Source organism: Eucyclogobius newberryi, unplaced genomic scaffold (assembly GCF_026437365.1).
Source record: "Eucyclogobius newberryi isolate DKJ021-1_F unplaced genomic scaffold, fEucNew1.0.hap1 SCAF_15, whole genome shotgun sequence".
NCBI classification, from domain to species: domain Eukaryota; kingdom Metazoa; phylum Chordata; class Actinopteri; order Gobiiformes; family Gobiidae; genus Eucyclogobius; species Eucyclogobius newberryi.
In genome coordinates this window covers 17468225-17483711 of record NW_027315779.1, presented here as the reverse complement: position 1 = coordinate 17483711, position 15487 = coordinate 17468225, and the positions used below count along the sequence as shown (strand labels likewise).

The following is a 15487-nucleotide window of genomic DNA, read 5'->3' as shown; positions in this document are numbered from 1 at the left end:
GAACTATTTGTCTACTTAAAATCTGTCTAAAACTTTTTAAACCTATAAGTTACTAACTGCTAAGATATTAATATGAAGAATTTATTGTTTTGAATGTGTTTTTTGAACATTAATTTCCACAAATCTGCTTAGCCTTTGTTGTGCCTTTAGACTCTTAATATTACATATTTTTTTCTAAATGCCTATGTCAAAAATAAATAGGAAATTTACTTTTAGAACCATGGCAGACTTTGAAGTGGGCAGGACGGTTGAGCGCCAGAGTGGACAATGATATTATATTCCTGTCTGTACCACCTCAAGAAAATACATGTGTTTGTCCATACCATGATAAAGTAATACATGTTAATATAAGTTAATACATTCGTAACTGCTCTCATTGTGTTGACTTTTGCCATTGAAAATGTTGCTTTTAAGCTTGTTTGTGTGTTTTTCTAAAGTTTACACCTGTGCCATCCAGCTGTGCGTCTCACACACACACAATAAGTCTAACGGGGCAGGAGTTGCTGGGGGGAGGGCAGGGAGGGCTATACTCATGCACACTGTACACGTGGACCACAAGAGCGCTGGGACGCACCACTCAAACACTCAATTTGGACTCACTTGACTTGGACTGTTTAAAATAAAAAAGTAAATAAAAGAGTTGATTTCCCCAATGATGGAGTCCCTCCCTCCACCTCCCTTGTGCCCTACTGTATCTCCCAGGCCTCCCCGATTATGGGTTTTACTCTGCGCCCAGTGACCAGAGGGGGGGGCCCTGCTCCTTTGCTGACTATGCCTCCCTGGGGCCCCAAGCGGCTCAGATGCTGCACAGTGAGCATGCCACCTCCGCCTGCAACTCCCCCCTCCAGCACCTACACAGCCCGGATCAGTTTAAGAACCCAGGTTTGTATCTGCACACCTGCTCATCACCTCTTTGGACTTCACGTATGACTCATGACATCTTTCTAATATGCTTTTATTTTGACATTCTCTTCTCTTTTTGTTCATTAACTAAACAACAGTCTTCAATATATTACTGACAAAAAGCACTGCATGTTTCTTTTCCTTTCTGTGTTTCAGCCCCGTGCTTGCACTTTAGGGGCCGACACATACAGAATGTAATTTTTCATTTGCATGTGAACAAGTATCTACTCACAGAAAATGATATTATGTTAAATTGATTACTTTAGAATGAAATCACAGACTGAACTGTAACCTTTGGACCTGCTTTAATGTATTAACATTTTGTCTTAAAGCATTTTCTCCATTTGTGTATGTGTTTGTCTGCTCTGTCAAACTTGCCAGCTTTCTAAAATCAATCAGGAAGACTGTATACGGGTATTACTTTATTGGCATGCATTAGCAGTAGTTTTAGATGTAGTAGCTAGTTGCATTTCTATACATACAAGTTAAATAGCAACCTGCAGTTTAGGTTTAGAACATATGAGATATGTAGACCTCTTTGCAGAGAACTGAAGCATAAGTACTTAGTGTTGCATAACAAATAAGTCACAGACACACAAGTACAGTATATCAATGTTACCACTACACCACTTGGCTAATTCTGGTCTTCTTGGTTCAACTTTTTCCAACTCCATGCATATATGTGCTATCTAAATATGCAATGCTAGCCTGCTAGCAGTTGAAGTTTTCCAAAAGCACATGCCTTAAGGTCAAACAGACATCTCTCTTTTGTTCCAATTGAGCCTCTGTTGTGCCTTTAGTCATGGGGCTGTGACTTTAGTATTTCAAGGCCACCGTAGTGGATTGTGGTTGCAAGTGGCTTTAAGCAGCGACCTCATTTTCACACTTAATATCAGTCGAGTCAAATGGGTCATGTGTTTTGTCCAGAGACACTTCGGAGCTTGCTACAAGTTATCTTTCCCTGGACACTCATATCCACCTTAGGCTTATACACGTAAATCCTGCCAGAGCCTCTATTCATCTGGTGCCATTGTGTCTTCACCTCCAATTCAGTAGCCTAATACTGAGGCAGAATACTGAAAGAGGGCTGCCCTTCACCCTTTTGGCTCTAAAAGACTATCTGGGCTCTGTGCACCACACAATACTGGCCTTAGCTGCTCAAGGACAGGCCTGGCCCCTTCACGCTCCTAAAGTGGTGTCCAGCTGCCCCAGGCACACGCTGCCATTTCAGCCACACTATGTGCATAAACTCACCGAGGCACAACAAGTTTTCAGGAGATTCAGGGAGAAATGTGATGATTTTTGAGAAAGGTAAAGAGAGGTTTGAGTTTGCTGCGCTGGCTTTCTGTGTCAGCACTGCAAATAATGTGAGCACACTATACCCTCCACAAACAGAATAATTTGTGCATTGGGATTTGGATATGGACTGCACTCTCCGGTGTAATGCAGAAAGAAAATTATAATGCACAATGTCGTTGCACCATTTGTTTTTTAATTTCCATAGATAATGCATAAAAACCTTGAAAACTGCATCCACAGGAATCACTTTCCCCCGAGAAAGACAAACCGACATAATTGACCAAAATAGATGCTATGACTGTGTATGTGGGTTGTTCTAGTTTATTTGGTTAATTTACCCGGTCTTACAATGACTGCTGTATCTTTCCTAGATTAAGTTGTCACATTGTTTCTCTCCATGTGCAGTGCAGCTTATCACAATAGCCCCCACAACTCAAAAGAAGCACAGTGTCTTTACACTTTCATTGTCGTTGTCATTAAGAAGTACTTTCCCAAGCGCACATTTCTCACGTCTGTGCTCAAGCTTGGCATTAATGTAAATCGGTGACATATTTTAGAGTAATTTATAGACATTTTGGAGGACGCACACTTGCAGCTGTGCCAAATGTTCAGTATAAAGTGACATTCATTAATTCAGCTGCACCATTCTCTTTCACAGAACTTCTCCCACGAGTCGTTTTATGTGAGTCTCCTCTGTCTAATACACCCACTATACAAGTGAAGTATGGCCACATTACAATATGTACAGTGTATTGATACGTATGTGTATACACCAATCAGTCTTAACACTATGACACTAGTGGTGAGGTGAGTAATATTGACACCAATTTACTTCAGGTTGAAGAAAGGGTTCGGGTTAGTTGCCAGAAATCTCATGGCAAGACAATTGGGTCGGCTCAGCTCCAAAACACTTGCTTTATACGTGTCATTGCTGGCTACAAACATGCGCCTTTATTTAAAAAGGCAGGGAACAGGGCTTGGAAGAAGAAGGGTGCTAATAAGAGAAATCTCCCTGTCTAGAAAATGAGGAATTCCGTTTCAAGTGTGAAAAAACTTAATTATGTAATAAACCATCCTACTGAGGGCTGTGCAGGCAAGATAAGCGCTGTTTAAAGTCCTTATAGTTTAACAGTGTCAACTCCACTAGATGTGTGTTTAGCGAGATGGCTTCATTTTTCTCGCGCGCCTCACACAACCTGACTGTGATAGATGAGGCAGCTATACATTCAAGCACAGGCTGACACAGGTAAAGCTTGTCGTCTACATTGTTAGGCACCAAACAACGGAGAGCAATGCCTTAGATGGTTTTTCTTTTAAACACATTTGTGATTTTTTTGGTCGGTGAGATGAAGGGTTGCACGAAACAGACGTGTATAAGATTTCAGACTCTCGCTGGTACACTTTTTTGTCCTTGTATTGCGAGCGCTAGTGGCCTTTCAGCAGACATTTCGTTTGTCTAAGGACATTTTATTAGAACATGTTGCTCATAGGGCGAAGGTGCTCAGTCATCCACACTATTTCTTTTATATTCCTCCTAGATTTTGTCCCTGCGAATGAAGTCAGGTCAAACCTTTATAGTCCCTTTCATGCCGTGGTTGTGCTTTATGCTGGAAGTCACACGAGCAGACAGCGCTGAATCACAACGCTGACAGAGTTTTCAGCCACATTATTTTTAGAAGATCAGGGCTGGTTCCTATGACTCACAGGGTCATATTTGAAATAAAAGCGTATGAGCTGTGAGCAAGTACTGTTGTAGCAGGAAGTACTGAGCGGGGTTATCGTCCAAACTTACTACTCCAGTTTGACCATGGTTCTTTATGAGGGACTATCCGAAGAGTTTAAAGTATCACCGGATTAACCGACATGAACTTTGAAATAAAAACTGGATGTACTCTGAGATAACACACAAGTAATAGATCCAAAAATGCTCATTACATTTAACTAGCAAACATTTGAACATTTCGTAACCAGTGTTATGTGTCAAAATGTACACTTAGTTTGTAGTATGTCGTAGTAAATTTCACCAAGTAGCTTCTGTGCTCATGTTTCTATGTGTTTTGAGTATTTCCTGTAGAGCGGTAACGAGGTTCCTCATATAGCACCACTCGTATACCTTTGTATTGTTCTATTCTGTCCAGTAGTAGTAGCTTTTGTAAATTCTCTACTTTCTGCATGGCAACACAAAATGACAATAGAACATGAGTAGTGTATTAGCATGGTCAGACAATGACTGACAGAGTGCCTGTTTTGTGTTATGCATGGATCTACAAAGTGAATGAACATACAGCATGTACTTTATATCTGGAATATCATACTGGATTCACGCTTCGCCCCTCCTTGACCATATCAAACTGTTTTTAAATGCAACTCACAAAGTCTTTTAGGACGATAGCCAGAATCCAGTAGTGTATTCTTTTATTTAAATTCGTCCATCATTCCTTACTTCCTTCTGGGTGAGTTTGCCGGTTGTTTCTGAGCTGCTGCATGTGTTGCTGTGTTTTGTATGCAGGTGGCAACCCTTCGAGGCCCGGAGGTTTCCCAGGAGCCAACAGTCCCGGGCCGGTAGCTGACCTGTACGGCCCCAGCAGCCAGGAGTCTGCCGTGGGGAACTACATCAGCGCTGCCAGTCCCCAGCCAGGGTCAGGCTTCGGCCCAAGCATCACAGTGAGTAGGAGTTGTACGCTCACACTCCCACCACCGCGGTTAGCTGTGTCGGAGAGTCATGCTAACGACGACTAAACATTGTGCACATGATCGTGGCCCTGTGTAAAGTGTAACATTTTAGCCTGGATTCTTGAGCTTACTAATGTTTGATTTACTCCCGAAATTAACCATCGAACTAGATTTTAAGCATCCAGATTTACACATTTCAGTTATAACTTTGTAGCAGATTTTGTTTTGGGCGATGGTCCCCAGACACGCAAATACATAATACATAATTGGGACTTTTTTTATAAGATGGCACTAGTGTAGTCGGTCTGCTAACCCTGAGCAAAAATACTAATAATTCAAACACAATAATCATAATCAAGGAATAGGGCACTTTGAGGGAAGGCGAGTATGAAAAAATAAATGAATATAAAAGATGAGAGAAAAAGACAAAAAACATAATTGGGATTCAGGGAGTTGATATAAATGTTCTTTCTTTCTTTTTTACACTTGAAAATGCTGCTTTAATGTTGTAAAGTTTGGACAGGGGCAAAATATATATGAAAACCGTAGTTACTATTTAAAACATACAGCCTTTTGTTAGATAAAGCTGAAGTACTTGATTTCATTCCTGTAAATGAGACCCCAGAGTGTACTGTAAAAGTAGCACTTTGTGACATCTAATGATAAAGCAGTAAACAGCATTGCGATTGACCTAGCTCCCAGCCTGTCTCACCTTTATGGGGCACTTTTCTGTTGTTTTAGTTGTTCCTCCTTCTGCCCCAGTGCTGACTTTGGCCCCGTCACTAGAAAAAAGGCCTGTGCGTCAGCGTCTTTGTCCAGGTGTTGTTGCTTGGCTGTGCAGGTGCTCCTTCATTTCCTCTGCTCCATCAGTTAGCTGCACATTGTTATATCAACTCCTTAGTGTAAGACTATCTGCAGCTGCATAAAGAAGCTTTTTTTTGTCCACTGTCCTCAGGCTTTAGTGGATGAACTCACACACTCGGCTCAGTGTCACTTCAGGTGACGCTCCGCAGCCTGTTAATAACCAGCTCTAGAGCGAGCCGCGGTCGCTGTGGCCTTAAAAGTGCGCGCCATAAACTGAGCTAGAACACAATACATAAGCTCAGTGCTACCTCAATGTTCCAAAGAATCAAAAATAACAAAAGTGAAAGGATTATGAATTGTTTTTTTGTTTTTTTAGTACGTTTTAGTTTTATTCAGTTATTTCTTATTCCCAGGTGTTTTTGGCTGATTTCAATATAATAACATGTTAACTATGGGAGACAGGTCATTAAGCTGGAAACTAGGAAAATAATTAATTGAAAGCAGTCAAACAAAACAAATCCAAACATCTAGACCCAGGCTACTTAATGAATATATTTATACCAGTTAAAAGTACTCAAATCTACTTTATTGTCGTTAATAGATCCAATCTAGACTAGTAGCAGTAGAAGAAGTGCTATCATTATTTAGGGATCAACCTTAGTCAAAGTTGTTTGTTAGTTACAAATGACCATATCTTGCATTAAATTTAAATGTTAGCAACTGTTTAATTTGAGTAAGTCCTCAGCTTCACTTGTGCATCGTTTGTGGCCACAGTACTTCTACTTGGGTACTCCCTCCACCACTGTTTATAACCCTTAAACAACAATTGCACGTCCCTCTTAGCTCATTGTAAATAGCCCAGAGATCCAGTGCAGCACTTCGGATGTTTTGTTGTTTCCAATGGTCTGTGTGTTTGGCTCCAGTCTGGGCCTCGCTGAATAATTAATCTATTCTTTTACCATCTGAGTTTTACGGCCCTTAGCAAGAAGCAACAAGCAGCAACAGGGCAGTTCTCTGAGCTGATCCTCACGGCCATGTTTGTACAGCTTTACATGACTGAACTGACACTACAGGTGAGAAGAGTAACTATTAGGGGCCGTTTGACTATGGTGAGAGGCAGATTAGTATTATAAGCACATGTTGAGGAGAGCCACTCGCAAGCCCACCTCCTCCTCCGCCTCTTCTTCAGACTCCAGCCACTAACATTCATTCCCGTCTGCTGGTCGTGTAATGCATTCTAATTAGCTGTATTTTTCTTGGCGTCTCTTTGGAGAATAGGGACATTCATCACTTTTTAGAGTACATTATATCAATCAGTGCAACTAAATACAGCAATGAGATACTTATAGCAGCAGTTATGCATCACCAATAAAATCAGAGACAGAGCAGATAATGTGCAAACCGCTCATTTTAATTTTCAGAGCATCTGAGTAATTGATTTATGAAGCCTGAACAAAAGCAAAACCAAACCGAAAACTACATGTTATTGGCCTTTTGCTTCCTAAGCAAAGCTGCTTTTATTAATTGCTTTAGGTCCACTGGCTATCAGCCATAATCTGTTGCTTACAGTTTAGGAAGAAAAATATTTGTAATAAACAACAGGGCTGGCTCCTTTTCAAAGCAGATTTACCAGCAGATAGTTTACTGATGGAAATGAGCTGCTTTGCTTCCATTATTTGTCATTTGTTGCTGCAGTTTTGTAACTGGATTTTACGACAGACGAGGAATGCAACTCATAATTATGAGCCAAAGTTGTGGGCTTATGTAAAATGCTGTTAATAGGCACAATAATAATGTATGACATATAGTTGTTGTTTTTTTACTGTGTAACAGTAAAAAAAACTTATTTTATTTATTTATTTATACCTTAATTTAACCAGAAAGTCCCATTGAGAGTAAGAGTCTCTTTTACTAGAGAGACCTGGCAGTCAACACTATCAACACGGTGCACAAAGTAATATTACGTTGTATAAGTAATTATCTCAAGAAAAGCATCAACATTTCTCAGTCACACTTTAAGTCTTAGGTATTAGATTACTTTCATTCTTCTCCGTTGCATTGTGAGATCAAAAGCTTTAGTGAGCTTTACCTCTGCAATCAGGACGGTTTCACGTATATTTATTTAGTTAATTAGCTAGTTAATTTATTTTGCTTTGTTAATTATTTGAAGACTTTGGGTATTTGCAGTTACAAAGTGGAGTATTGTGTTCCCTGCTGTGGATCTTAGCCTGTGCTTCTCTTCTCACTGTAAATTCCAGGTGCCACTAAATCAAAGCCAGTGCAATAAAGCTGAGACAAGACGCTGCAGTCCAAGAATTGATGGCTCCATTCAGCCCATTAAAACGTGGAAACAGTCAGACTCAAAACACACTTCTAATTCATATTTGCCTCGGTGTGCTCTTGTACTGAACATTTGTAACCGGTCACATGACATAAGCCCATAGAAAGCCCTCAGATCGAGCGATTTGTCCTTCGCTCTCACGCTCGGCGGCTTTTTATTAATCCCTTTAGTCAATATGAAAACAGTCGCTGTAAAGAAGAAGTAGTAATGAACTTAACTGCCTTTTTTCATGCCAGACAATTAGAGCGCATTTAGCTGATGGAGGTGATAAAGGGAGCTAATCGTCGTGGCTAGTCTTTTCACTGTCGCAGAATTGAGGGATTTCACAGAACCCTGACAACCGAGCAACAACACAAAACCTTTTCTCAAAAGGCTGTAATTCTGATTGTACGTGTTCAGATGAAATCACGGCCGTGGAGCTGAGAGTGCGTGCCCTCGGCTACTGTAACCTGCATTATAAATCACATAATCTGTTTTTTTTTTTTTTTCTATATACATCTGACTATTTAAAGCATCCTTTACCGATGAGTCCCCCTTCCTCTAGTCATTTATTTTCTCCTCCTGCGTTGCTTGTACAGCCGCGGGCGCCCATTATCTGCTACAAGGGTATAACAGCAACCTGTAAAATATACAATAGCCCAGTGCGCTGCTACTGATCAGAATGAATCAACAAGTACACACCCATGCTAGCTGCAACAATTGATATGATACTCACTTTCCTTTTTTTTTTTTAATTGCATACTGACAAAAGCACTAACTGTACACTTTTAGGGCCCGTTGATTGCGACAGCTTTTACAAATGGATACCATTGAGCAGGTGGCGGGTTGCCATCTCATCAGAGGTATTGCATTTTATTTATTGTGCTTTTCTATTAGACTCTCTCTCTCTCTCTCTCTCCTAATATGTGTTCAGTGCATTGTTTGTTGTGGTCCAAGTGGCAGAGCTGGTGGGGAGGTGCGAATGTGACAGATGGCGCTACTCTTCACAAGTCCACATGCCCCTGCTGATTGTTTTCTGACTTCAGTAACAAAACCAAAATGGACTGCACTTAGCGGTCCATGGGACTGAGAAGATGTTATTGTCATTGCGCGCGCACTGCCAGCTCTGCCATGACACCAAATACACACCCCCCTCAATAAATAGCCCAAATGAATGTAAATTGTACTCCACTTATCAGGCTTTATTTGAAAACATGTTTCAAATATTTATTTCTTCACTTTATGGCTACATAACATGATCTGCCCATGCAACCCTTTGTTAAATGGTCTGTGTGATTTTCCATGCATGTATGTATGTAATTATTACTATATAGCACTGTATTACTTAGAGCTATTGGATCATTATAAATTATTATTAGCATGCAGGTGCATGGACAAGAGCACAGTTACTAAATTAACGTGATGTAGAACCTCTTGACTGTTAATTATCTCTGTTTTCACCACCCAGTCATTCACTGTAATCACATATCAATTATAAAGTACTGTACAGGGGTCAGGGGTCAAGGGAGGCTCTCTAATGCTTTTATTTGTCAGTGAAATAGTCCAAGTAGTTTTGAAGGAGCAAACAGGAAATAACCCAGTGCCATTAAGTGTGCTGATACTGTAACATCATTACGAGAGTTCACTTTCTTTCACAAGGAGAAAATGAGCAAATGTTTTAACAGCTAATACCAGTTAATTCAGCTGGTCTTGGAAGCAGTGGTGTAAAGTAACAAAATACAAAAGTAAAAATATTGTACTTAAGTAAATATATAGGTATCTGTACTTATATGTGGATACTTTTCCTTTTACTTGCCTACATTTGAGAGCAGCTATCTGTACTTTTAACCCTGCTACATTTTTGTACTGCACTGAAACGTAAACATGTTTTTTCTTATGGTTTGAGTGTTTTTTCAAGTCCTGTCTTTGAGCAAAGACAGTGATAATATATAATATAGAAACCACTCAATTACCACAACCAATTATTGAATGGATTAAATTGCTTCTTAATCAGTACAATTCTTTATTACTATCGCCCCAAATAGTTTTTACTTTTGTCACTCTAAAAGAACATTTGTAAGGACTACTTTAGTTTTTAGATTTCTCCAGATTTTGATGTGATACTTTTACTTCAATACGTTTTTTGGCTTCTATATCTGTACTTTTACTTAAGTAACAAAACTGAGTACTTCTTCCACCACTGCTCATGATTATGAATGTAGCAGAACAGCCTTATTTCCCTCATCGACAAAGAGGATTCACTAAGTAGCAATGAGCGTTGGCAATTTTGTGCAAAGAATAGTAATAAAAACAGGATTATTCATGCAGTACAACGACATTTAAATATCAAGGATCATGTTAGTAACGCCATATTCAGCGACATGTAGCAAGACATGTTCTCCAAACTCCTCCCCAGTCCTTGATATAAGATTTATATTTCTTTTGTCTGTCTTTATTACTAAAACCCTCTTCTCTTATGTCTCTATCGCCCAGCAGAGTATATCTGGTGGCCCGGGAAAGACGGGACGAAGTTTCTAATTGGCTTTGTGTGCAGGTGACGCTCTTCAACTTCAACAAGCACTACAGCGTCACTCAGGCAAAAAAAAAAAAAAAGAATACTGCGAACGAACGAAAAGCACGCAAAAATGAACGAAAAGTAACCGAAAAACCAGAAGAAGAAGAAGAAGAAGAAAGGCAAATGTTTGTCATCTCATAAAAATAAATAACTGCTGTACTATAATCCAAACCTCCTATACCTTTACAACATGGTTTGGTATGATGTTTCATTCACTCAATACTACTTCCTATGTTCTTAGCATTTTCAATTAGGTTTTAGCGATGTCCTTTTAGTTTCAATCCTTTTTTTTTCTTCCCTTTTTTTGTGTCTCTTCATTTTATTGACTTTTTGTGTAAATGTTTGAGTTTTGGGTTTTTTTCTGAGATTTTATGAAGTGGTTTTAGCCAAGAAGACATCTTTGTATGGAAATATATTGGATGTTCAAACTGAGTCGTTCCGCGCAAAAAAAATCAAAATGTGGAAAACTCAAGGGGAAAAAAAGAAAGAAAACTTCAAGAAGGTATCTAAGTAATAATCTTAGTAGCCGTTTTATTTCTTGTGACGTCTCATTGTTAACCATAATTACCTATTTTTGGGCAATACAAAGAGGACTTCAATATTTTTATGGTCCTTTTTTATAAGTGTTGTTTTTGTTGTTTAGAAATATATATATATGCTATAATGAAAATTTCATATACTACATTGTGAATTCAAACTTGAGAAAAAGAAATGTAGCTGTACATATTATTCCAAATCACTGCATATAACCAACTCAGTGAGAAGAATAGCATATTTTTGTGATGGTCGTGTCAAAAAGAACATGTTATAGCGTGTGAATAGAAGAAAAAGCTGTAAAAAATTATTAATCTACTGTTTTTTTGTTTTTCTTTTCTGCTGGAAGAACGGTATCAACTCCACAGACACATAAACTTGCTGTAAATAGTTGTAAACGTCATTTTGCAAGTGTCATACCAGCAAATTTAAAAACAAGATTGGTCTTTTTGTCTAACTGTTGCGATAACAAAGTTTTAAAGAAAAAAAATCCAAAGCACACTGTAACGAGAGGGGAAGATTACAACTTGAAACATTTTTTGCAGCGCATCCTTTTATACTCTCAAGATCTGCTTGTCGTCGAAAACCATTGGAATTCTTTTGGAAAAACCGACTATCTGGTCTATAAATCCGTTCTCTTTTTTATTTGTATGATGTTTAAAACGATGCCATACCTCAGCCTAGTGAGTTCATTCTTGGCAGGTATTAATTTATTCAATTTTTGAAACACTGAAACGGAAAGAAGCAAGATTTTCATTGCACTGTGAGTAGTCAAGTACAGGCCATTTTTCCTATTTGCACATTGTATATGTTGTCAAAAAACTGGCTCTGTGCGCAAAGATAGTATGAAGGATTTCTATGAGGTATAATAATGTATTCTTGAGTTGTATGGAAACAGCTAGGGACAAAAAGTAGACCTGCAGGCATTGCCTTTAGATAGATCTTTATAGCCACATTCTGGTGTGGGGAGAGGCATATTTATACAGGGTCACACACAATTCAAGTGGTTTGTGTGCTTGATAATTCTTTCAAACGATGATAATATTGAATGCTATCGTCCACTTTATACAAAATGACTTAACGGAATGAATGGTCATGATTTTAATTTTCCATTTCAAACAACCAGGTTAAAGAAATATGCTGGATACGTCTAATGGTAAAACGGAGATGATGATCAAGTAATAATTTTAGAAAAAGACTATAAAAATCTTGTAATGTTGAAATGTAAAAGAAAAAAAAATCAAAAACTATAAAAAATGAAAGATGCTTCTTTGCTGGTTTTAATCAAAGTTTTATTGATACTTTGTGGTTTATATATGAATAATTGTAAAATACTATTAAAATGTACTGTGCATCCATTGCTTTCTTCCATCCCCCGTCCCATATATCCTAAGATCCTCCTACTATTCTTCTCATCTTTTGGTTGGTCACCCATGTATTCATTAGTGTGTAAAAAGCCACAGTTAACTTGTAAACTCAGTGCTGTCTTTGATACCAGTGTAGTGATCTATGTTGTCCCCTCTTGCTCTACCTCTCCTTTTCTCTCTCTCGCTCGCACCCTCTTCCTCCTCCTCTATCTCCTGTAATTACAAGTAGATGTTAAATAGGACTCATTATATAATACTCGTAGTGAATAGTGGACTTAGGACCAGTCAAGATAATAGACCTTTCTCAAAACATGAGATTTGCAGACATTTTTTTATAGTTCATTGTACTTTTTCTTTTCTTTTTTTCGTCACTCCCAATGTATGTTTTTTTTCATGTGGTCACAGCTAACCAAAGCTCTCATGGATGAACAATACAAGAAAAACTTTTTTGCTGTAAAGGTGGAATTGTACACCAGGCATTATTTGGATCCCCACCCTTGAATGTTTCAAAAAAGGGGTGTGCCATACTACCTTAAATCCTAACGCTAGATATGCAAGTGGACATGTGCTTATAATGTCACCAGCAACTCTGAACCCCATTAACATTCATACATTTTCAAGCCTGCTGTGCCAGTCAGCGTGCTAATTTAAGCCAAGGTTGATTTCACGCTCACCGCCACGAGCTAAAATCAATCCCAGCTATGAAATTACAGCAAAATACATGCATAACGCTATTAAAAATTATCAGTTGGATATTTTCCCTCAAGTGCTCCCCAGAGTCAGACCTCCTCCATACACTAAACGCTACACAAAAAAACAGTGTGGAAACTCCAGCGGCACATCAACTCATGGTTTGGCCTTTCAATTTCAATTAAAGCTAATTCAGTCTCCTATCAGTTATTCAATTCACTGCACCACATGGTGTCTTTAAATCCAATCTGCTCACATTAATAAACAGCATTAGTGTCCGTGTTTGTAATTCTCCTTTAGTAAACATGCCAAATGACAGTTTCAAAAGTATAGACTGTGGAGGTCATTTTATTTCAAAAGCGCCAATGTAATGTATGTTGTGCAGAGCTTTATGGGTGCCTGGCAACCTTAATAGGGTTCAATAGTGCAAACAGCAGTGATATTCAAGTCAAAGCAAACAACAGTTTGCAATAAAGACAAAAAAAGATTTTAAAAAAATTTAAGACATTTAGAGACCAATTACACTTGAAGCAGTGAAATTGTTACAATATTTAAATTTTGAAGATTACATAGCCAAACATTAATTTAGTGGCTACATTAACATCATGGTCATTAGTATATTTTACATTTCCTTCTTCTCATTCAATAGAAGCCTCAGACTGTAACTTTACTATGACCTCTTTGAGATTACACGTTTTTATTATAGTTGGTGTAAACTCTCATGCCTTTATTATAGCCTACAGCATGTCCCTCCTTTTGCTGGTAATATTTGAAACCATAGTCACAAACAAGTCATTAATCCTTCATTGTAAAGTTGGTGTTTGCTCACAAGCACTACTTTCCCACACTGGCGTCCACTGTGTTGCGGTTCGTAGCTGGGACTTTAAGGTAGCATGGCTCTGTTGCTGTAATTTAAGTTCCTCTCAAACTGACAGCAGTTTACAGCTGATGAATGTTACACATCTTAGTAGACTAGCTTAGCCATCTGGGGAGAGGGGGAGGGATCTGGGTTTAAGAAACATGAAAAAAGTCAAAAAAACATAAAAAGTCAACCTGGAAAGTGTTGACATTTGTAGTGTACTACCGTATCCATTTAAACTTGAATCTTGAGGCAAGTGCTAGGCAATGGCCACACCATTATAGACCCCATTCATGTGTGGGAAAGTCCACCTCAAAAGCACTTGTTAGACATGTCGCTTTGGACCAGTCTTAAAACTCCTAAGTGGAGATTGAAAGATTAGCTGAGTTTATGTGGCAGGGCATTTCTACCTGAGCGAGCCTTAGTGTGGCCGTATCTCTGGGAGATACTGGACACTGTCATATGACCACAACTGACTAGAGCTGTAGTCTTAGCCCTTTTAGGATGTTGCTCCAAGGCCACTTTCCAAAGCGACTCAGAGTAGATGTGTTGTTAGGTGGATTTCCTCCTGTTTAGTCCAAATCATGCCATCCCACACTCATTGAACAGTTGCAATATATATGTGTGTACAGATTGGTATATATTTGCAATTTCATGCATTTGACAATACTACACTGGAGACCTCAGCTGTAAACCGTATGTGACACACCACAGCTATCCCATCATGCTTAGCTTCACCGTGGCGTGTGTTGAGTGGGGAGCAGACCTCTAGAGGCCACCGTCGGCCCATTCCTAACACTTGCCCCTGTTTTTTTATGTTCACCAACTTTTTATGGCGAGAGACAGACAGACTTGACTGACATCTGAAAGCATCTTTCAGGTTATCATATGGCTTTGCTCAAGCCCTGTTGTAAAATATACAGAAAAAATAATAATGATAATAATAATAATGGATGGGGGTCTCTCACATATCAAATGTGGAAAGTCTAATTTTATATTTGTATTTTCAAATAATAATACTGACAAAAAATGTCTGTGAAAGGTTTCCATCCTCTACTGTGGTCCAGAAATTGATGTGTCTGTCTGGAAAATAAATAAAATAAACTGAATTGTTATATGACTTGTTCTCACTGTGCTGTTGTATTTTTGCTATGTACACACTCAGTAAACCCAATCACAATATGTTGTTGCATGTTATTTCTTAGCACACTAAACACCCCATAATAAGCCGATTATTCAGTATTTACTTCAAAACTAGACTGTTCTTCTCTGCACAGTATCCTGGAGGTCACTTATAAGTCAGCAGGATGAATACAGAGTGCTGGATTTGGCTCAGCTGTGTACTTCTGCTGCCCCTCAGTGGTTTCGGACAGCGCTTTGGAAACTACCCTCAACCAGTATCACTTGGTATGATGTATTTGCTACAGGCAGGTAAGTCAATGGACAGACAGGATATAAAGTCA

The 15487-nt window shown here is 38.8% G+C and overlaps 1 protein-coding gene across 18 annotated transcripts in view; it reads left to right on the top strand.

Moving 5' to 3' along the window:
- Window positions 1–15144, top strand: part of msi2b (musashi RNA-binding protein 2b) — a 293043-nt gene extending 277899 nt beyond the window's left edge. For 3 of the 18 annotated variants that reach the window (XM_072446484.1, XM_072446483.1, XM_072446481.1), the window contains 3 exons: window positions 4712–4866; window positions 8792–8862; window positions 10496–10615. In XM_072446484.1, the coding sequence (XP_072302585.1) occupies window positions 4712–4866; window positions 8792–8833 (197 nt within the window). In that variant the 3' untranslated portion in view covers window positions 8834–8862; window positions 10496–10615. Of the gene's footprint in view, window positions 1–702; window positions 883–2860; window positions 2885–4711; window positions 4867–8791; window positions 8863–10492 lie in introns of all 18 variants that reach the window. The other 15 variants (XM_072446482.1, XM_072446479.1, XM_072446478.1 and 12 more) reach the window with 10 other exon arrangements.
- Window positions 15145–15487: the final 343 nt, after the last annotated feature.